This window comes from Ascochyta rabiei, chromosome 8 (genome assembly GCF_004011695.2).
Source record: "Ascochyta rabiei chromosome 8, complete sequence".
Classification (NCBI taxonomy): domain Eukaryota; kingdom Fungi; phylum Ascomycota; class Dothideomycetes; order Pleosporales; family Didymellaceae; genus Ascochyta; species Ascochyta rabiei.
In genome coordinates, this window is record NC_082412.1 from 294,112 (window position 1) to 315,791 (window position 21,680).

General features: G+C 51.0%; 10 protein-coding genes across 10 annotated transcripts, besides 5 other annotated features; 3 read left to right on the forward strand and 7 right to left on the reverse strand.

Moving 5' to 3' along the window:
- Positions 1-183: 183 nt before the first annotated feature.
- Positions 184-215: a tandem repeat.
- A 677-nt stretch (positions 216-892) lies between these two features.
- On the forward strand, positions 893-1,523 carry EKO05_0005247 (uncharacterized protein; the record flags this gene model as incomplete). The annotated part of the gene is made up of 2 exons (XM_038940230.1): positions 893-1,056; positions 1,112-1,523. The coding sequence occupies 2 exons, from the start codon at positions 893-895 to the stop codon at positions 1,521-1,523; spliced, it is 576 nt and encodes a 191-aa protein (XP_038798268.1).
- A 773-nt stretch (positions 1,524-2,296) lies between these two features.
- EKO05_0005248 (uncharacterized protein) lies at positions 2,297-3,858 on the reverse strand (the record flags this gene model as incomplete). The annotated part of the gene is made up of 2 exons (XM_038940144.1): positions 2,297-3,316; positions 3,613-3,858. The coding sequence occupies 2 exons, from the start codon at positions 3,856-3,858 to the stop codon at positions 2,297-2,299; spliced, it is 1,266 nt and encodes a 421-aa protein (XP_038798269.1).
- An 811-nt stretch (positions 3,859-4,669) lies between these two features.
- On the forward strand, positions 4,670-5,374 carry EKO05_0005249 (uncharacterized protein; the record flags this gene model as incomplete). Its single annotated transcript, XM_038945945.1, has 1 exon — positions 4,670-5,374. One exon carries the CDS (start codon positions 4,670-4,672, stop codon positions 5,372-5,374), a length of 705 nt encoding a protein of 234 aa, XP_038798270.1.
- A 411-nt stretch (positions 5,375-5,785) lies between these two features.
- EKO05_0005250 (uncharacterized protein) lies at positions 5,786-8,084 on the forward strand (the record flags this gene model as incomplete). Its single annotated transcript, XM_059636563.1, has 6 exons — positions 5,786-5,798; positions 5,852-5,866; positions 5,920-5,951; positions 6,043-7,039; positions 7,090-7,352; positions 7,419-8,084. The coding sequence occupies 6 exons, from the start codon at positions 5,786-5,788 to the stop codon at positions 8,082-8,084; spliced, it is 1,986 nt and encodes a 661-aa protein (XP_059492546.1).
- Positions 8,085-8,354: 270 nt separating this feature from the next.
- On the reverse strand, positions 8,355-9,887 carry EKO05_0005251 (uncharacterized protein; the record flags this gene model as incomplete). The annotated part of the gene is made up of 1 exon (XM_038945946.1): positions 8,355-9,887. One exon carries the CDS (start codon positions 9,885-9,887, stop codon positions 8,355-8,357), a length of 1,533 nt encoding a protein of 510 aa, XP_038798272.1.
- An 85-nt stretch (positions 9,888-9,972) lies between these two features.
- Positions 9,973-11,229, reverse strand: EKO05_0005252 (uncharacterized protein; the record flags this gene model as incomplete). The annotated part of the gene is made up of 1 exon (XM_038945947.1): positions 9,973-11,229. One exon carries the CDS (start codon positions 11,227-11,229, stop codon positions 9,973-9,975), a length of 1,257 nt encoding a protein of 418 aa, XP_038798273.1.
- Positions 11,230-11,244: 15 nt separating this feature from the next.
- Positions 11,245-11,288: a tandem repeat.
- A 1,595-nt stretch (positions 11,289-12,883) lies between these two features.
- EKO05_0005253 (uncharacterized protein) lies at positions 12,884-13,771 on the reverse strand (the record flags this gene model as incomplete). Its single annotated transcript, XM_038945948.1, has 1 exon — positions 12,884-13,771. One exon carries the CDS (start codon positions 13,769-13,771, stop codon positions 12,884-12,886), a length of 888 nt encoding a protein of 295 aa, XP_038798274.1.
- A 1,999-nt stretch (positions 13,772-15,770) lies between these two features.
- On the reverse strand, positions 15,771-16,775 carry EKO05_0005254 (uncharacterized protein; the record flags this gene model as incomplete). Its single annotated transcript, XM_038945949.2, has 1 exon — positions 15,771-16,775. The coding sequence occupies one exon, from the start codon at positions 16,773-16,775 to the stop codon at positions 15,771-15,773; it is 1,005 nt and encodes a 334-aa protein (XP_038798275.2).
- A 967-nt stretch (positions 16,776-17,742) lies between these two features.
- Positions 17,743-17,778: a dispersed repeat.
- Positions 17,745-17,791: a dispersed repeat.
- A 137-nt stretch (positions 17,792-17,928) lies between these two features.
- Positions 17,929-17,968: a dispersed repeat.
- Positions 17,969-18,676: 708 nt separating this feature from the next.
- EKO05_0005255 (uncharacterized protein) lies at positions 18,677-20,009 on the reverse strand (the record flags this gene model as incomplete). The annotated part of the gene is made up of 6 exons (XM_038940064.1): positions 18,677-18,806; positions 18,856-18,889; positions 18,941-19,255; positions 19,304-19,349; positions 19,402-19,631; positions 19,682-20,009. The coding sequence occupies 6 exons, from the start codon at positions 20,007-20,009 to the stop codon at positions 18,677-18,679; spliced, it is 1,083 nt and encodes a 360-aa protein (XP_038798276.1).
- Positions 20,010-20,550: 541 nt separating this feature from the next.
- Positions 20,551-21,655, reverse strand: EKO05_0005256 (uncharacterized protein; the record flags this gene model as incomplete). The annotated part of the gene is made up of 2 exons (XM_038940049.1): positions 20,551-21,417; positions 21,491-21,655. The coding sequence occupies 2 exons, from the start codon at positions 21,653-21,655 to the stop codon at positions 20,551-20,553; spliced, it is 1,032 nt and encodes a 343-aa protein (XP_038798277.1).
- Between the last annotated feature and the right edge of the window lie 25 nt (positions 21,656-21,680).

Consider the following 21,680-nt stretch of genomic DNA (forward strand, 5'->3'; position numbering starts at 1 on the left):
CAACTGTCGCCGGAGCAGCTTTTACCATTACTCGTACAGCAACTGCAACTTCGACCACAACGCAGACGCTGGCGGCACATACCAGAACCGCTACAGTCAACTACACATCATCGGCCACTGTCTCAGCTACTAGCTCGCTTTTAGTGACGACAACTGTCCAGTACCCAGTGACGCTTATGGCAAAGCTACAGCGACGGCTACAGCTCAAGCGACAGAGCGCGCCCCGACCCTCCAGCCGTAACAGTGACCAGATACCTGACTAGTACAACGACAGAAACAGACGTGAGATATCTGAGAACGGTGACTCAGACCAGGACTGTAACGAAGACGCGAAAATTCTAAGCAGAGAGGAGAACGGGGGTTTGATTTCATGTTGAGTGCATGCTGATGTTAATGTCTCCTAAAAATCCACTGCAGAAGTCCTGGAGTCCGCACAAGGCGGAGCAGCGCTGGTGTGACATTGAAGGCATGAATACTTGAGGTAGCCAATATGATAGCATGCCTTAACAACACTAGCCGATAACGGTGTTTCTCATTCAGAGTTCACATTTCTGTATTCTTGCGCCTCGGCTAGTGCAGTGCCGGATCGTTTCCCGGCGGATGGCGCAGTCGAGGCCGCTTGTCCTACGGTATGACGTTGCGGCTTTGTACGCCTGACCTCGCGACTCTTGAAAGCGGTTACTGGGAACACTGAGTGGCATGGAAGCATCTTAGTTCCGAGCAATGAACAACAAAGTTCGTGGAAGTCGCAGAGATGCCTGCCGATCTGCCTGGTAATCTGCCTTCGTACTCGCAAGGCGCAGCAACCCTGCAAAGAGTGGTCCGTAACCCTACACGGGTAAGTGTAGAAGCAAGCTAGTATTATACGAGCGAGCATGAACCAATATCTCCCATGCTTCAACAAGAACTCCTACATAGGTTTCTTACCGGAATTGTTCGATCTTTGGGCGTCTGGATATCAAAACCACCCGTCAAGCCATACATTGACACATCAAACATGAACCAAGTGACACAGCAAGAAGCTGGACAAGGACAAGCCCCAGCATACATCAAGTCGTAAGAGCAGCATCCCAAACACCAAAAACACCCGCGACTGACCTCAAACTACTAGAGGCTCGCCACCACCCTACACCGCTGACGCCGCAGCCCGAGACCTCCTCGCGATGCGTGAAGGCGATCCAAACGAGAGGATTGACGTCCCCTTCGTACACAGCCACGATCATAAATCAGCCCTGGACTACCTGCGCTTCCGTAACGTTGGTAAAGTGACACGCCGAGTTATCGCTCGGCCGATGACGCGCCGTCTCTACAACGAACGCTACGCGCATGACCAGAATGGAAACTTCATTGGCACCGGCGTGAAGGCGCCAGATGCTGGACTTGTCTTTATTCCCGGCAAGGGGACAGAGCAGGATTTGTTGGATCAGGTGTCGAAGTTTGCGCATGCGAAGCAGCATGATCCGCGTGACTTTGCAGATGGTTATGGAACGACGCTTATTGACGGTGGACACGTTGGTAGTTGAGACGTTCTGTCGTTTGTCTTACAGCGATAGAGTTGGGGGGGGGGGGGACTCTTTTTCGAGCGGTTTGGTTTTTGTACTCTTGACAATGGCTTCATCCATCTATCTTCAAAGTCCTTTAGGACAGCATCGACCCAGAATTCATGAAACGTATAGAGTGCTTTGATTTTCAGCACACATGACCTTGCTGTTTTCGACGGTCGTTGTGTGGTGCCTCCGTGGATCTTGCTCCACGCATACATCATCCGCTCATCGTTGTAGCCAACGACTGCCACGAAATCAGCCTTACTCTTCACTCCGTCGATACCTACTAGTATTGGGGGGGGAGGGGGGGGTTCCTGACTGGTAGATGTGAACGATCCCAAGACGCTGACGAAGACGACCACTCTTTTGTAAGACCATCGTCGAGTGACATACCACCTAGCTTCAAGTCGACATTTTCGTGTTATATGGGATAGTTCGAGTGGACTAATGCAGAAACGTGTCCGGTAGGATATTGTGTGAAGTGTTAAGCATTCGGTGAAACGGCGTGTTGTAACATCGTCCCACTCAAGGAACATCTTGACACTGCGTATAGGGCTCTTTGGCGATCGAAACAATGGTCTGGAGGCCTTTGAAATCCCATGAAGAACCCAAGAGAATACTCCCCGACGCATGGTGAGGGAACTTCTGATCCGCTACGTCTTTGTGGCCCTACAGCGACCCCAGTGGTCGTCTCCTCAAAAAACATTGTGATTTGTTTTACCGGATCCAGCCCAATGGGTTCTACGGACCTGTCAAGGCTTGATCCAACCAACTCTTTTTGCGGGCCAATCCAACCATGCTCGATGCTCTTGCGGCAACAGCTCCCATATCCCATACATAACATGATGCGTCCACCCTTTCATGTACCAGAATTGCTCCAACGCACATACCAACACCACAAAATGTGCGTACATAATCATCGTTGTTGGGTCTCGTTGCTGCAAACGCTCGAGAAAGCCGTCCGTCATTCGATAAAGCCAGCCAAAGACGACATGATATTCCGTATCGACGCCTTGATATCGATTGTCGTACATTTCGCGCAGAACATCGACGGCTTTGACGTCTTCTTCGTGTTGGGGTGTATCCTCCGTGACGAGATCTACGTGCTGGCGTAGCTCATCAAGTTGCTCCTTGTATCCTACTGGTACTTCTTGAGCTGGCAGTGGCCGATTCTTACTTTGTGCCGCAGGCGCATGTGTCTTAACAAATCGATGCCTCTCGACACTGCTGAGTGTTGTTCTGATGCCGCGAAACATCATCAACCAGTCAGATCGCTTGTCTTTCCCAAATGCGAGGTACTCTCCAGGTTGAGGACCACGACCCCAACTGATGAAGCAGATCATCTGAACGGCCGCCAATACTGCATCGCAATTGCTCGAACTGAGATTTGCAATCTCTGGTGTAACCAGAATGAGCGCCCGCTCGTAATGGTGGTCGGCCGTAGTTACATATAGCTCCCGTCGACTGGGACGACAGTGCGCTAGGTGCAATGCTGTAAATGCGAACATCAAGTGTAATACACAAGGATTCTCGAAGCCAATTTCGGCCATTTGGTTTTGCCAACTGATTCCGCTAGTGGACCACGGTGAAACCGTGAAGCAGGTTGAAGTAGTGTAGTAGTATGTGAGCTCGATTTCGGATATGGGCAGCTCACCAGAGCTGAAGCTACTGATAGGTCCTGTGTGTGAGGATGGGATGTTCGCTGGCTTAGAAAAGTCGCAGTGTACTTGTCGTCGTTTGCAATTTCCACATTCTGGTTTCGTTTCGTCACACTGATGATGTCAGCATGGATCTTTTGGTCAGGCAGCGAACATGAACGTCAAACAATGGATGCTTCCATCTGTCTGGTGCTCTGAATCTAGCCTCATGCACTGGTGTTGGACTGGCTCCCGAACTTGCAGAAGTGACTGTACACAATTGCCCAATACCTGAGAGTCCGGTGGTGGTCAAACCAGATTCGCTTACTGTGTAACTTAACAAGCTTACGAGTAGTTGCTCATGGCAGACAGCCGTCCGAAACTCGCTGGAGGGCTCCAAGATCACATGAGAAGATCGAGGAATGGCATACCTTGATGCGGCGCGTCTTGCAGTTCTGGCAACCAGCACGCGACTTGCGATGTGATCGTCTCGTTATTTTTGTCGCCAAGCCATCATTATGGCCCTCCAGCTCATTTGTTGACGGCGACGCTGTGTTGGAATGATTCAATGACAATGGCGACTCTTGCTGCATGTTTGGAGACAGGACCTGCGTAGGTGGAAGTGGGCAGCGGAGCGGAGCGTATTTGAAAGCGAAGAAAGAGCGGAACACGAGCATGCGCGGGCTGCTTGTCCTTAGCGCCAACTACACCCTGACTATCTAATGCGTCAACCCTCGATGGCAGTTCGCAAGCACTACCCAAATTGCGTTCGAGACGTTGCGGCCAACTCAGGCGAACAACGATCGTCCTCCATACATAATCTCAACAATCGGCACCCCTTGAGTGATGTAGACAGCCGATTGCAGAGTACAGTTTGCAAGCTAGACACTAGCACCGCGAGTGCAACGTTGCAACTCCTCGCAATTACAACATTGATATCTGAGCCTTGCTGGGTTAGGAAGATAAACGTTGTTGCTGCATTGGATTCTGTTATGAGAGCACAGCGCGGCGTTGATCCAAATTCTCATGTCGCGAGAAACACGATTTCCCTACCAAGAAACCTCAATGCGAGACTGCGAAGGATTGGGGCTTTGATAAGACCACTAAGGACTATATGGCCTTGAACGAGCTTATATCAATAAATGCTCTAGGATGCTTTTCATTCAACCAGGACGTGCGTGGTTTTTGGTAATGCGAACGCTTGATTTGGCCACGGTCCGTGCACGGGCTGACTCGCCAGCGTATCCGATGCGTATTCTCTTTCTGAGCGAGCAGCAAAGAGCAAAGTCTGTCCAAGAATGAGGTAAGGGCGCATACTTTGAGACTGCTAGTTTCTATTTCGGCCTCTTATGACCGGTGCGCACTTTGCAGCAGTGGCTCTTGTCGCAGATATAACTCTTGGGCTTCCCCCCAGCTCTGGTTTCGTTCCAAGCACGTTGGAGACCGCATCGAGCCATACCCAACAGACCTATCTCGTATCAAGTAGCCATGGGAGTACCTACAAAAGCCGAGACACAAGCAGCTTTTCCTAGCGAGGTGTGTCCACCATCACCTGCATCTTCATCCAATGCTGTGCCTGCCGATGCGCCGCCGCCTATGCCTCCGCCGCCCTACTTCAAGACGCAATTTGTCAATCCCAGCTCTTTCAAGTCCGCCGTCAATAGCAAAGTCGATAAACCTGTGGTCTCGCTGTTCCGACTGAGCGTACGGATACTCCAACTCATCTTCGCCTTGGCCTCGGGCATCTCCTATGCGATCGAGCTGTCACACGGCAACGGACGCGGAGATGCATCAGCAAGTTTCGTATTCTCACAGGTCACATTCGGCGCCACACTCATTACTCTCATCATCAACGGTGCGACTGTGCGATACTATCGTGTCTCTTGGATCGTCGACTGGATCTTGACGGTGTTCTGGTTTGCGCTCTTCGCGGTCTTCTACGAGGTATACTTAGGAGGTGAGATGGAACCAGATTTTCATAGGGTGGATGGAGGACGAATGGAGAGGGCAATTTGGTGCGATCTAATTAATGCGCTGCTTTGGGCAGGGAGCGCGGTATTCTCGTCAGCAATGTGCTGTTCAGGCATCAAGGCTTCTATGAAACGAAAGCTCAATAACAGACGAAAAAGGAAAGAGAGGAAGGCAATGGTGGGGACAATAGGAGAGATGGAGATGGGAACAATCCAGGAGTGATTATCAGCCTGTCGAGGATCTTTTCCTGCTGCTATTGAGCGATGTTATCAATCTCAGTCGTGGAGTTTACAAGGTATTCAAGAAATGAAGTAATCATGGTTCCAAGCATACCCTGTGTTCATGGTCACTTCGTTGATGCTTTGCAGTCTGGTGCTGTGGCTTCGCAGTCGTAACGCGTACTGACGTTGACATGATCGCTGTTAGAAGACTGTGCGGCCAAGCGACAGGGGCAGTCGATCCCTCCCATCTCCGCGGCCGTTGAGACTCATCCTTCTGCAGCCCTAAACTCTTCTTTCCACTTCCTGTCCTTATTGGCATAAATGCCACCTGGAAGAACTAATCTAGCTTCAGCCGTTTCCCCGCATGCCGTCGTAATTTCAACGCCTCGATGCAGGGCTGGACTCACAGACCATGGTTTACCGAGGTGAGTGGCCAACGTCAGCCCTACCCACGAGAATAGCTGACATCCCACTGCAGGCAAGCCATCATCAGGTGCGCACGCTCCAGTAACTGTTCGATGTGACAATGACTGATCTATCTTTGAGCATGTGGAGAATGTCGAAAACGCAGAAGTAGGGTATGTGAAACACCTTGGAATGTAGTTACTTAGCTACTGTACCTGCCGCTCGCTGCATCCTACAGGCCCCAAGGCTAATGCTCACTCACAGTGCGACCAAGCTAGTCCTTGCGGTCAATGTGTCAAAGCTGGTCGCGTATGCCCCGGCTATCGCAATGCTATCGACCTCTTGTTCCACGATGAGAGTGCGAAAGTTATTAGAAAGAGCAAGGGACAGCTGTCTAAATCAACCTCCGTGTCTGCAGCTAGTGGAAAGGTTGCAGTGCGGACTCATCCAACCTCTATCGATCTCAACAACATTGTCGTATATCAGCCATGGGAAGATTTGGGCATCAACTTTTTCATGTCGAATTATGTTGGCACAGATCCTGCTGTGTCACAACTCCACTACCTGCCCAACTATTACTCGAGATTTGGGTATGCTACTTCCGCATTGAAGCGAACCATCATCGCCAGTGGGCTGGCTGGCTACGCGAGAACCACTCGCCGGGCTGACTTGATTGAAAAATCTACCAAGACCTATACCGCCGCCATAAAAGATATTAATATCACTCTGTCAAGCCCACTGGACGCTGTGCAAGACACCACCCTCATGTCGATAATGATGGCCGCGATGTTCGAGACCATGTTGGTTTCGCAAGATTCAGGCATGCACAACGTCTCCAAGCATCTGGAAGGCGCTATGTTGGTTGCATCCCTGAGCTTGCAGCACCAGAAGCCAAGCCATGTCTTCAATGCGTTGCTCAGTACTTTGGTACAAAGCGTCATAATGAACAGCTGGATTCAGCATGTACCTTTGCCGCCCAGGTACAAGCTAATCAGATCACATGTCCCTGAGAAGATCAATCCCCACTCTGTTCATGCCAAACTCGTCGCTGTTCTTGCACAAGTGATCGAGTTCAGAGATGATTTGAAGAGTGGGTTATGTTCGAATCCAGAAGTCATACTCCAGAGGGCGTTGGAAGTTGATGTCGCTTTAAAGACTTTCGTCGAAGAGATGCCAAACCATACGTCATATGAAAAGTGCTGGATTCCTACAATGCAGGCAACAGAAGTGCAGCAGCTTGTATACAACTGCGTATTTCATGGTGAGCTTCTTGCAGAAAGAAGCGCATGGTCGTTCGCTGACAATAGATAGTATACCCACAGCAGTTCGCCGGCCATCTTTGGAACAACGTTCGGTCATGTCGAGTCTATTTACACCAGCTAATTCATCAGCAGTGCTCGAAACTTCTCTCCTCGACAGGGGAAAGCGAGTTCACAAACCTACGTCTACAGAGATCAGCTTCTGAGTCATTATCGACACTGATCGCCGAGGAAATTTGTGCGACCGTCCCACAGCTGCTCTCGTACTCGGACTACCTGAGACAATTCGTAGAGTCGACCGAATATGCTCTGTCAGTACGTATGACATTACCGAAGCGCGGCGACGGATCGACGACATTTGGCTCATCAAATTACCCGAAGGTACCAACTGAGGATTCTGGATCCAATGTCTCAACACCAGACACGTTCAACGCATCGAGTCCGAACTCCACATCAACAAAATCTTCATATGCGTCCAACAAAGACATCCCAAAGGATTACACATCCAAAGTCCCACTCTTTACACCAGGCGCCCTTGACCCAGCAAGCGCCTTCCACCTTCTCCTCAAATTACACAACCTAACCTCGATCCCCTGGCTTCCCTTTGCGATGAAGTCATGGATCACCGGCCGCATCTCCTGGATCGAAACCAACTCGGACCCCTACAGCGCCGCGCGTCTGAAAGCCATGATCAGAAAACGACCTGCCGACGGCTTCCCAGTGAGCGACGCACCAGGCCAGGTACCCTACGGTGGCATATGCCAGACCATAGCCACGACGCCTGCAGACCAGCGCCTGTGGTTCCTGGCGCACAGCTGGCTCTTCGTGGGCATTGACTGGAACGCGGATTACTACTCGGAAGCCAGTAGTGCCTCGTCCAAAGACCACCCAAGCGAGGTCTGGCTTGAACAGCACCAGCGTAGCGAAGCGCGCCAGTCGAGTAGGGATGCTGCTTACATGCCGATGGACGAGATTATCAGCAGCTCAACAACACGTACCAAGGCTCCTGTGACATTGGCATGGAGGAAGCCGCACTGGACTGTTTGACCTTGATATGGGTAGCCCGAGGGTGGAGTCCAGGTGTGGCGTCGTGCTGGATTAGAAATTTAGAAGAGTATAAGGTCAACTAGGGGAAGGAAACAAACAATAAAATTATCGTTAGTTCGTACTCCATTCAGAGAACACTTTGGACCTGATCTGGAGGGTACTATGCCACAACAGCCTGCCGCGAAGCACTTTCGCAACCAGGCCCCTAAACAAAACGCCCGCTATCATCGTGTATGCACTCAGATCATGACACTGGCACCTCGCTAGTTCTCAGTCCTTGGTAAGATCCAACTGCCCCTTTTCCCAGACCTCCAATGCCCTTTCCAGCCTGCCCTTTCCCTTCTTCGGCAGTTGGTCTTCTTTCGCCTTCCTCAGCAAGCCCCAGAGATACGTCTTAGGTACCTCATCGAGTCTCTTACCTTTGAACCCCCCTTTTTCGAACGTGTAGCTCTCGGCTTCGGACTCGTACAGACCCTTGGGGTACAGGTCTTCGAAGGCTTGCTGTAGCTTTCTGTCGTTGTAGTATTCGTCGCCATCGCGGATGGAGCGGAGATACTCGACAGGCACGCCGTCCATACGGCGACCTTTGTATTTACCAAAGGTGAAACAGTAGTTGTTTGGGCGTCGTACAGGTGTAGCTTTAGGCTGGCTTGTGAGAGCGCTATCGAAGCCGAGACCACGTCTAGTGGTTGATGTAGCGGATGCTTCTTGAGTGCGGTGGATGAAAGAGTGCTCAGACAATGGCACAGTCAACGAGAAGGGAAGTGGCGGTACGGTATCAACACCATATCGCCCAGTGGATCCTAGGTGATACGTGCCCTTTACTGGATAGGAGAAGTATTCTCCTGTTTGGAGAGGTTCGTAGGGCCGGCGCGAGTGAGGATCGACCTTCACAGGAACGGACATGGTGCCCTCTTGATACAACGACAGAGCCTCAATAGCTTCGACAACCGTGAACATGACGATTTTGGAGGGTACACCCGTTGGTGGGGCAGTCTTCCGTTGCGCCTTGTCCTGCCGTTTCTTGTTCACTTGAGGTGTGTGGTCCTCGCCCGATCTGCCTGAGACGCCATTGTTGACCAGAGTGGAAGTCAAGGGACTACGCTTACTGACTTGAGCGAACGTCTGTCTCCTCGCATCGGCAACAGCTGCTTCGGCTTTATCAACTTCCTCTAAGCCATCCTCTTCGAATTTGAGCTCTGCTGTCCGCCGTGCAGTCGCTGCTACTGGCTTCTTTGTCCTACCCTTGCGCTTCGAGTCCAATGCGTATCGCGAGTCGGCATCATCGTCTGCATCTTGAGAAGCTGTAGGACAGGGCCGCCGTACCGTCTCGTCTTCACTTGATTCATGGTCGTTTGTCAAGTCCAAGTGCGCATGATGTCTCGAACCAGCGAAGCTTGTGCCACCTGTCTTGGGCCGATTATTCTTCACTCCTTCATCTTCTCCTTGCTGTTGTGAATTGTGATTTGAGATCCTCTCCTTCCTCGATAACCTGGCCTTCTTCGGTGCTGGTCTTGTCGGCGTAGACGCTGTCGGCGCGGTTGGTCTATCCCTATTCGCAGAGCCTCTCTCGTTTCTTCGACGCTTTGACGGAGGCTGCTTTGGTGGCTGTGCTGCGCTTGAGGCAGATGCGGCATCGTTCTTGCGCTTGCGTTTCGGTGCGGCGACGGGCAGTAATGCAGGAGGCTCAATCGTCTGGGATCGTCGGCGCGTTGTCACCATCGCAGCTCCAGCACAGCCGTTGTGCTTCTGCGAGCAGTGAATGAGCGAGTTTGTGTGGTAGAAATGTGAGGAAGATGTCATCTGGGTTTATGAAAAGTGTGCACGGACGGAAAACGCAAGCTGGAGGCAGTCGCGACCCACGTGCACCCCGCCCTCGCTTTCCACTTCAAGGATGCACCTTCCCTTGACGGCCGGTCTTCTCATTGAAGTCTTCCAATGCTTCCTTGAGACCAGGCCAGGAGTGGACAACAGTGGACATTCCCTCAATTGTTCGGATGTAGTTCTCGTCTACCTGGTCGAGGCGCATGCCCTTGAACGCGCCCTTTGGAAATTTGTACTTTTCAGAAGAGGACGCACCGTTCAGAGGACCACCTCGTGTACGGCGAGGAGCCTGGACTGGTACTTGTGCCGGTGGCTGTGGGTTTGTTGCCGTTTGTCGCAGTTCTGGGCGGTGGTGATCGAACGCCTCCTTCAGGCCTGGGTGCCTGCCGTCGAAGATGAATGACTGCCCACCGATAGTGCGTAAATAGCTGTCTGGCACGTCGGAAATGTGACTGTTCTTGTACCTCCCCCAATCAAAGACGTAGTCGCGCACAAAATCGTGCTCTGGTAGTCGTGGCGCAGCGTTCGTTGTCTTGCTTGCAGCCGGTCGCTGCCCTCTTGGGAAGTCCGAGACATAGGTTGATGATCTCGTTGAGCGGTCGCCGGCGTTCCTGGAAGAAGCTTGTGCCTTTGATTCGTCCGTGAACTTGATGTGCGAGTTCTGCGTAAGGTGGTGGTTGTTGGTGTAGATGGCTTCAACCTCGACCTCTACGACCTGCCCACTAGCATCAAATCTTCCCATCTTCCTTGCGGCCAAGGGAAACCCGGCCTGGTGCATAGTATGGTAGATGGACACTGCTTGCAGCGCAGTGAACATGACCTCGGCCCTCCGTGGTCTGCCCTTCTGTGGTCGAACCTCTCCAATATTGATCATCATGTCGTCTGCACTATTGTCCGTGTCCAGGTCGCTCATGGAGTCATCCATATCAGATTCGTCGTCAGTGAGCTCGCCCTCTTCAAGCTCTGAGTCGTCCGAGTCGTCGAGCGCAATGGCATCAAACGAACTGCTTCCCCCCGCTCGGGCATTGTTGTGCAGCGCCCCGAACTGGTTCCCGCTTCTCTGCGCGTCAACGAACGATCGAAACTCTTCGGCGCCATTGTAGCTGCTTTGTCCGCGTGTCGGGCGACCCCCAAAGTTGCCTCCTCGGCCACGACCGCGACCGCGGCCACGCTGAGGTTTCTGATTGTTTTTCTGCTGTGCTTTCGACTTCGGTAACGGAGGTGGAGGTGCTGGCTTTGCGTTTGCACCTCGTTGTGCAGCAACGCGTGCGCGCCGCTTCTGGCAGGGGCGCGGCATAACGCGACCTTTTACGACCTGCATGAGTGAAAGTCGAAGATGCGGAATGCGAGCTTGAGGCGTGCTGAGTGCGGAACTCGGAAGGGCGGGCACGGACTTCGAGCGTTCCACACTTGACTGCAAACCACATCAACATGAAATACATGTAATTCTGTGAATGCGCGTGTTGGGGTGGTATTCGCAAAGCCCCCTGTTACCTTGTCTTCGAGATTCTAGGTGCGTGAGAGAGTATGTATCCATTTCTAGGGATTTACACTGTGGGTATGCCATGGAGGCCTGCTCACCCATCTATGTACCGGTATGCTAAAGAGCTTGATATCCTCAATGGCGCCAGGCCCCAGACTCTCGCAAGGTCGAGGTATCCGCTGCAGAAGAGACACCTTCTTTGTTAAGAATGCCTCAACCTTCAGTTGCCAATGCTCAGCCGCCAATGCTGTCCTTTCCTTCTGAGCCATGTTTGCCATTCAGCTAGAGTATCACCTACCAAGCTTACAGTACCAAGCTTGTCAATCGTGTTAGGACCCATGATACCGTCAGACTTCAATAATTCGAAAATTCAAGTCTTACAACACTATTGCAGCGGTCGGGGAACCTCTACGATATTTGAAAGCCAAGGTATTTGTCAGGGCAGACATCAACGGGGACACCTTTTCTGTGATTTTTTTTGAAGAATCTCCAAATCATCAACAACCAGATGTCGGCCCATTTCTGCCATTGTGTAGGTATATAGCATCCAATCAAAAAAATTGTGCAAGATTCGGTTTGCAAAAGAATCTGGCCTTGAGCACCATAGCAAGCATTTACTCAGAAGTGCGAAACCTCAATCAAGATACGACGCTCATTGGAACCATCGGTGCTTAAGCGGGCCAAGAAGCCGAAATTAGCTATAACATAAACGAGAATGTTTCCCTTGAAACGAAAGCTAGCTATAACGTGGAGAAATGTCTTACTATTGTGTCCTTCTGATCAAACTCGTTTGATTTTGATTTCGCTTTCCCAAGAAAGATTGACCATCAAACACTGCTCGTTGACGTAGCTAGGAGAGCACTGGGTGATACCCAACTCCTAGCCTTTGTGTGTGAATAATATCCGTATGTAATTCGATTAGAGTGTATGGAATTGATCGTATAGATTGACATGACTTCAGCAGCAAGACTTGATGTGTATAAGCCCTGATCGCTTGTCCAACATACTAAAGAAGCCACTGTTGCCGTGGCTCCATATGCGCTCACCAGGAACGCGCATGTATACGGATACATGCGAATTCGTATATCAGAGTAGTCGCTCGATCCGACGCTTAGACATGCACTATGATACACGAGGGTGTCGAGACCAGTCGGGATTGTGAGCGATACTGGCGAAGCGTAGGAGTTCGGTGCCATGCTCAGCATTCGACGTAGTCCTTTTGGCAAAAGCGCCAGACAGCTTACTTCGCAGAGACTGACGAAGCGGCTTTCTAAATGTCCAGTGTAGCTGAGGAAATTTGGTCGCCGTCGCAAAGATTCCGGAGGCACTGCGCACTCACAGGGAGCGAAACTTTTCTGCAAAGCCATGGTGTGTCAACCCACGTGTAACCACTTCGTGCTCATTCAGAACTTCCGTGATGATGTGCGAAGAGCTACTCCAGATAATGTTCTTGGCTGACACGATGTTCAGATCGCCGCAAGAAAACCCATGGTCAGGTTGACAGGACACTCGATGCCAGTTGCTCTAGCACTATCCCATCAACGCGAAATTGCACAGCCTGCACACTGCGAAATGAGGATCCTATTGGCCCAACATAGCTGGTGTACGTAGCGCACTCGTCCTCCCACGCTTCCTGAAGCATCAATAGAACCATGATCTTCAGTGAGGATACAAGCTCCAGTCGTCTCGCTTCTCCTTTCCCAGCAAAGGGATATTGATGTATACTACGAAAGGAGTTCCACAGGGAGCGATGCTTTCCAAACAGCGACTTCAACGCAGCGTTCGAAAGAGATTCTGATGGCTCAAGATCGGAGACGCGGTCGAAGTGATCAGCAGTGCTTGCGTCAAAACAGACAGATCTGATTCTGCTTACGCCTTTTGAGTCTGGCTGCAGGCAAACGTTGCGGATGTACAAGAATATCTCGGCAAGAGGGTGCAACGACGCGGAAGTCCATGTGCGACCTTGAAGTATGGCTCTACATGTACGTGCAACATGTACAACGTAAGGGTCATTCACCTTGCTGAAGAAGCGTAGCGACACGTGCACCGTGCCGATCGAGTCGGATGCGCGTGACGGGCAGCACGTCCAGGTAGGCCAGATCTCGTTGTCGACGACCATGACATCGAGTGTGTACGTTGGATTGAGTCTCCTCAAGCGGTTTTCAGTTTCTGCTTTGAGTTGAATGTTTGTTCCAAGCAGCCCAAGTGTGTTGTATGTCCTTGGTGACAAAGTCGGCGGCCTCAGCGCGGCCTGACCAGTGGCATCTTTTCGCGATTGTGCATCATCCGTGGGGTCTCGTGGGGGCTCTACACGAAAGCAGATTACATACTCGATGATCTGATCTCGGATCTCACGGGGTAGAAGCAGAAGAGAAGGCATGCGTCTAGAGCGAATGTGGGCGTTCAGGTTCGCCGCCGCGAACGAGATTAGACTAAAAATGCTGACAAAGAATCATCCCACTACGTCATCGCACAATTGTCTTGCCATTGTCCAACTTTCTTTGCTTTATTGACAGTAACATTAAACCCATTTCCCAACCTTTCTGGAACGTGTCTGCATACTTAAGACATTCTGATTAACAGCCGTATATAGCAACAGCTTCTAATGGAGCACGCCGTTGCACCGAGACTGCCTCATTCATTGACCGCAGACAATAGGCCTCTATTGTCTGCTTCTTAGGGAAAAGCTCGTCCTAAAGCAAATAGGATGTTCATCTCATGGTCAAATTATGGATCGTATTGAGCATCCGAGGAACAGGTGACACAAAAAAGCTGCCGACTCATGTTGTCCCAAACAGTTTCGGAAACAAGATAGCGACAGAGATTCAACGTCCGCACCGAATGTTTTCAGATGCTCCAGTAACACAACTCAAGCATTGGCAGGATGGCGAATTTGAGCCGACCCAGCAATCTAATCTCAGAGACTACCAACAAAATTCACACGCGGGAAATTGGATTTGAGCACAAAGCTCGCATGGTGAGCCGCCTAGCTCCTCAGCGACTAGACTCAAAATTCTACTGTGGAGTCTTCTGCTTCATATCGTAATATCGTACGATTACCGAAGACAGGAGCTTATTGGTTACAAGTCAAAACACCAGGAGGACCAACTCTTGTGAAAGGTTGACTGTATCTTCATTCTCAAAGCACTCAAAGGCATCTGACATACGGACTGTGGAAAAAGGCTCCCTTCGATGCAGGCCTCAGAGAATGTGCTTGCATTCCGAAATTCGAACAGCAGCCCAATGCCTTTATTGTGTCGTATTCAAGAGCTGGCTTTGTTGTTTCGTCCATTCTTTCTTTGGCTTTTCACCTTGACGACGACCAATGATCAAGGCATGTGGCCTACCCCTTTTAATTTTCTTGACATTTGCACCGCTCTGTTACTCCGGTCCTTCGACACATACACAAACAAGCTTGTCAAAAGACTTCATCACAAGATACCAACGAAAAAAAAATCTAGACAAATCTGACTAAATGCAAAGCAGAAGAGCCAGTTTAAAAGTTCGCTACGGATGAAACAACGTTTATCATCGCAGCGCTCGTACTCACTAGGATTGAGGCGCACGTCGCCCGCTTACGGAGCCCACACATTTTACTACTTGCCGAATCTGCGTCGATATCACTGGCTATCAAGACCACCTCTACTGTCTAGCACTAAAAGCAGAAGTGCACCAGCTGGTTTACAAGAAACGTAGCTACAACTTTCGAGTCCACACTCGGACCTACCTCAGTCAGGTATAACTCATTTAGACGGTAATTTCGGCGAAGAGACTTATCCCCTCTTATGTCGTATATTGTCTGGACTTGAGTATACACAAACCCAGAGCGTTAGAGCACGACCAGTCTTGCGGACTAACTATTTTTCTCATAGAAAGTGAGACCATTTCCTCCCATATTCGCCCTGGTTCTTCTGCTACAGGTCCGTAGAGCTGGCTACGCGAGTCGGTGTCATGGCTTCGAGCTCTGATGGAAAGTCTAGCGAAGTCTGATAGATCGGTTTACCGAAGCCCGACTGGGCCGTTCAAGGCGCGTACCCTATCATACACTACCCGCGGTGATGGCATCAGGAGAACGCGATGCAGCTCACGGGCAGCTGCAGAGGTGGAGCATGTCTGCAGAGGTAATTGAAACTACACTGACAAAAATAGTCTTTATAGGCTTATCAAAAGTGGTCGTCGTGCGGGAAGGGCCGCAGGGTGTGTGAGCTTAATTTGACATCTTAGACGCCTCTCCACGATGCTTCTTGGCCGATCACCGTGCAACCAGGACTTCGACACTACGCGACACTGTCACCATGCCAACATTGCAAAGTTATTGGGATCATGCATATTTATTTAATAAGTTTGAATTGAGAAGAACGTCAAATCAACATCTACATCTAAGCAAGCACGCGAGCTAATAGCGGCAGGGGACAGAAGCCGAACATCCACAAACACCAGATCTTGTACATCTTCCTGTCAAGCTTGTTGTCGCCTGTACGATAAGCCCGTGCAGCCGTCACGAGAAGGTAACCGCCGAAGGTGCTGGGCAACAGGGCAGTCTTCCAGCCGCCAGCAAAGAAGCCTAGGGGTGTGTAGACAGACCAGAAGGCAACTGCGGCGAAGACAGTCCACAGAGAAACCTTACGCCCAAGCTCAGTGATCAATGTACGACGACCTCGAGCCCGGTCACCAGCTTCGTCGCGGAACTCCTGCGTCTGAATCGTAGTTGCGAGAATACCGAAGGCGATGATGGCTGTCCACTTCCAAGCTGCGGAGCTCAGAGAGACATCAGAGCCAACAGCAATGCTCAGTGCACCACTGAAGTAGCAGGAGAAACCAGCACCGCAAAAGAGATTGCGGATGATACCAGACTTGTTGCCGCCGCCGTAGTCGTTGTACGCGGTAATGAGGCAAACGTAGACGAGGAAGATGTGCATGACGTTGAGCTCGTAGCTTAACACGCCAGCAGCAAAGTGGGTGACTTTCAACAGCGTCTCGGCCTGTTCGGAAGTCATCCGCCCGGAAGGAATAGGTCGCCATGGCTTGTTGATAGCGTCCTCTTGTACTGAGTCCTCACTACGTTGGTTCTGCACGCAGAATTGTAGGATGACAAGCCACAGCCACATGACGGTTTGCGGGATGCGTTGAACCACCGAGACGTAGCTTTGATCTGGTAGATTCAAAGTCGGGCCGGAGAGTGCTGCAAGGATACCGAAGGCTGTGCCCGGGATAACAGTGTCCAAGATTTGATCCCCTGTGAACAAGAGCAGGGTCCGAGCGTGGAAGCCAATGTTGGCACCCAGATCCTTTAGAGATGCTTGACGACGTAAGAGAACCTTTGTAGCGTCGAGTAGGAGGTTGGGTCGGTGCGCCAACTTGGCGTGAAGTTGATCTTGATGCATGGTGTGTTTTTCTGAGATAGTCTCAATTAGAGACTCTGGAGATGTGCTGAGGGATGTCGACATGATCTGTGAAAGACTGGCTCTTATGAGTTGTTCTGTGACAGTTGGTGGTCAGGATCTTTTCTATAGTAAACAATATCTGTTCCAGTTGTAGTTGTGTAGTTGCTCTGCAGATGGACATAATCAACTGGGCTTTATCTGGATAATGATTTTCTGTGCTGCTTAGCACAGTCTTTTCACTAGGCTTCTATAAGATAATGTGAGAACAGCCTGTACGCACATGCGTTGATGGTGAAAGCCCAAATACGCAGTAAGCCTACTCCGAAGGGTGGCAGACCTGAAATTCATGTGGCCTTACAGTGCTAGTCTCGGCCCGTCCATTACTCGGCTCGACGCCAATATCTAGCGGACCAATGAGTATGGCAACTCTGAGCATCAATTAGTACGAATAAAGATTGTCGGTAGGCTAGATTTTACCGACACCAGACCAGGCAATCAATCGTATATGCTGACGCCTGACGCAGGACCGCGCAGCGCATACATGTTCACTTGCACCATAGCACGTATTGCATAGAGTTCTGTCGGCACGGCGCGATCTAGCCCCACAAAAGGATTGAGCTTACGGCGCCTTCCCCGTCCGCGTTACTAGCGTAAGAGCGCCCACGGGATATTTTACACTGCGAGCAACACCTGAAAGCGGCTACAAAAGGTATGTCTTGAATCCATGATGTGACAGAGTTAGAAAAACTAGATGTGTTGATACTAATTTTGCCCTATATTCTATACTTATGTCTGCTGAGTGATGTGTTCAGGAGGCAGAGCCGACGTTGAACAAGATTCAGGCGCCCTATATGCAGGACCCTGATTTCCGTGGTGGTAGATACTGTGCATGAGCACAGACCTGCAAGCAGGTAGCGTTAAACTAAATAGGACTAGCTGGTGGTCCAGCGTTACCCCTCAACTATCTTGCTATGGTAGCTGGCAGAAGTAGTGTAGGTGGGTCATGGCAACAGGAGATTGAACTGAGGAGACAAGATCTTTAGGCAATTGCTTAAACATCAGCTAGCGTGTTTCCAGTGGCTGGTCATCGCCGCTCCACGCTCTGTGAGTGACTGTGAAGGATTGAGCAAGTAGAATTAGCTTAACAGCCACCGCCGGACGCACCTACAATACTTCTGCCAGCTACCACAGTACATCAAGCAAATGAGTTAATTGGCGTGCTAGTCAAATTCTATCCCACACCTTCTGCTATCTCACCTAAGCTCCGGGCTTGTACTTCTCAACAGGATTCTGCACTACTGTCCTGTCGTCTAGCTAACTTCAATCTCTGGAGATGTCCTTGTCCAAGACATTAGATGTGGATTCAAGAGCTTACGGCCCGCCTACCACGTCTGCGACACGGCGCCACACCACACGTGCGTCAGCCAGCAAGCATGGGAAATTAAGAAACTTTCTAATGCGTGATCTCATCTCAAACTGTACTTGTATCTGTGAGAGAGATAGCTGCATGGACAAGTTTATGTGTGACCTTCTTGGAAGACCAATATACGCTCGGCAATGGCGAGGAAGGAATCGAACGGGCAGGGTTGACGCTCGAAAGTCGCCGTCTCCATGAATTAGACCGCGGTACGAGCTCATATTCTCGATTGAGTTGGGAAATGCGAGAGGATAATTGCAGAAAATCCGCTCGGAACAGTCATCTTCCGAACTGGACTCCAGTCGAATGACACTGTGTTGTGAGCATCGATTTGGCTATCTTGACCCTGATATTACTCATCTGTAGTCGAGAACTTCGCTATGCCGGCCGTTTCACCAATATGAACATTGAAATGTATAGACTCTAACATAGCCACCAAGGTTTGCTGGGCCGGAAGCCCCAGGAGACAATTTCAAGTGCGGCTTCACATGGCTGGCGCATCCTCGACTTCCCAAGCAATTGAAGGCTCGTGCAAATTTGAGGCACCGGTATCGGCCAAGAACACTTCAATATTTCTCACACGACGATTACCAAGTTCCGGCTTGTGTTGCACACTACGCTAGGTCAGTAACGTATTGGGGTCTAGGGTCCATAGCGACCTACAGCAGGTAGCCAATGCCGACACCGTTGGGTGATCCTGGTCCACCGTCAGCCGCACTGCAGTTATTTATTCCTCCATTAGGCTTACCCAGAATTAGAGAACCCGGGGTTTGATCTGCTGTCCAGCCCACCCAAGGATAGGGCCTTAGCGCCTTATCCGCATCTCTTAGCGATTCATCTGACGCTGCTTCGATAGCAGCAGCAACGAGACGTTGTGTTGCGCCATTGGTGACAGACCAGGTGATGATATGATGGAGCTTCACGCCTTTATCATGGTAAGGTTTCCAGGCGAGCCAGGTGATATCTGAAGATGATCGTAGATCAGGAAGGGCTGGGGCTTGTACAGGGGGGCGGCGGTACTGGCTCTGGTGTGCGGCACTGTACTGTTTCGCGATGACAATGACTGCGAGGTGATTAGTATTTTCGAGGCTTTAGCGCCTCGATTACTTACCACCATCCTTCGCGTTGATCGCAAACTGGTACAAAGCGCCAGTGACCTGCAGGAGTTAGCCTTGAGCGTTCGACTTCTTGTGCAAAAGGGCAACGCACTCTCACAGTGTGGCCAGTTCGCGGATTGGCGTATGTTTGGTCGTCGATGTTGGTGGTCTTGTGCTCAGGATCACCATGCGTGATACGGACGCACTTCCAGTCCTTCTTCTCGGCCGACATACCCTTTGCCTCTAGAAAGGCTTGCAGGCCATACATATCCTTGCCGTTATCCATGTCGCACTTAGGGTGTCTCATGGGCAGCTTGGGCACGTAACCCCATCTGGTGAGATCTATCCACGGGTCAGTGTACATTGTGAGCGTAGCTCGTCCAACTTCGTACCGTCCAGTTGCAGAAAGTCACTATGAGCCAGAGCTCGTGGAGGTGTGAACATCTGCCCGGCTTTTGCGTCATCTAGATGCATCATAGGCCACAGCGCACATGCCTTGCCGTTAGCATCATGCAACTCTCGACCCATGGCTGGAGAGCCATCCCAGCGTTTCGACAGCGTAGAGATATTGGTGGCGCTCGACTTGCCCGTATAGACTGCAGTATTGACTCTGACCCTTTGATCAGGATGATGCAGATACTTGGCAGCAAATGAGCCAGACGTCATGAACAGGGCCACGAGGGAAAAGAAGATGGCATGTGTGGTCACGCCGAGGGTCATGGTGACTTGGTCTTGTTGTTTAGTGGTGGATGGTCGAGTCTAAGCCGGGCTGGAATCAGAAAAGGGTTGCCAGCGATCAAGGTGCTCGGGCCGAACGGTCCTGCTTGGTGAAGGTGAAAAATGATGTTGGTAGCCGACTGCTCTTTCCTGCTCGCGTCAACGACAGCCGGCAATGACGAGGCTGCCCAACTGCGACTGGCAGCGACATTGACCGCTACCGACTTCATCTCCCTCCCCTAAATCTTTGCACGTTGTTATCAGCTTACGGCATGCCAATCGAAGGGACAGCTTCGTCTTCGGCTCCAGCATGAGTGACTATGCTGTGCGAGATTTTCACACCGGCTTAGCAGTTGATGGTGAGCCGCAGGAAAATAAAATGAATGAGCAGTGAAAGGACAGGAGAGAACTGCGCTCATACGACGATGATAGACTAACGAATATATCAACCCTGAGTTGCGATTGTAAATTCCAGACAAGGACTTTATATCGAGTCGCATAACAGGTATCATCGAGCGTTGCATGCGTATCTCACCACGACACGTCATTGCGTCTGATCGTTCCATTCATCCTTTGGCTTCTTCTCCTCAGCACGGATCTTGAAGCGATCTGTCTTCTCGTCGGCCCAGTGAGGGCGCGCATCGAAACCGAACTGAAGAATCTCTGGGCGTTGGTAGTGTCCCGCGGCATCGATCCAAACTTTGACAGCACCGAGCTGCGCAAAATCGATTTCTCCTTGCACTAGTTTCTCTTCACCACCTGTGTGCGGGCCTGCAATGAAGTTGCAGAAGGGAGCTATGATGGACGACCAGCCGCCTCCCGCTTTGACAAGGTCTTGCTGGCCGAGGTTCTCCTCCATCCAGCTGAGACAGGTATTGTCGACGTAGTTGGAAGCTGTGATGACGAAAACTTGTGCAGTCAAAGCATGTGCTTTCATTAAAGCTTCAATTTGTGCGTCTGCGACAGCTTCAAATCCAGCCATTGTCGAAAGAGCTGGCCATGCTCCCGCATGTATATGCTGGTTTTGCATGAGCAACGCCTGGCGAGCGCCATTCATAGTGTGCTCCCAACATGCGAGACCTCCAAGGTTGTAGCCAAGCGACAAGGGCCAGTTGCGCAGAGTACTACCATCGCCCTGGGCCCAGATGTAGCGCTCAACATAGGTTGGCTGAAGCTTGCGATGGACTCCCAGAATTGTTCCGTCATTGTCGATGATGACTTGTGAATTGAACAAGGTGTGTCCGTTTGCAACCCGCTCAGAGACGCCGAGATTGATGGCAACAGCAGTACGCCGGCACGCATCCTGAATAGCGCTGACATCCTCTCCATTCGGCTCCACTACAACACTCTCCTCAGCATACTGGGCCAATGCGCCGACTTGTTTCAACGGGGCATAGCATTCGGCCCAGTACTGCGGTTCTGATCAGCGCTTGACATGTAGGGCGGCTCAGCCGCTTTTCAGGCAGCCACATTAATTTACTCACAGGGTAGCCGGGAATGAACGTTTCCGGAAACACAAGCAGCTTGATGTCGTCCACTGCAGCTTGTTCGATCAAAGCAATCGTCTTCTTGATTGTCGCAGCTTTGTTCATGAACACCGGTGCTGCATGGGCGGCAGCCACCTTGAACTTGGTTTGTCTGGCCGCCATTGTATCGAAACGTGGATCAATGACG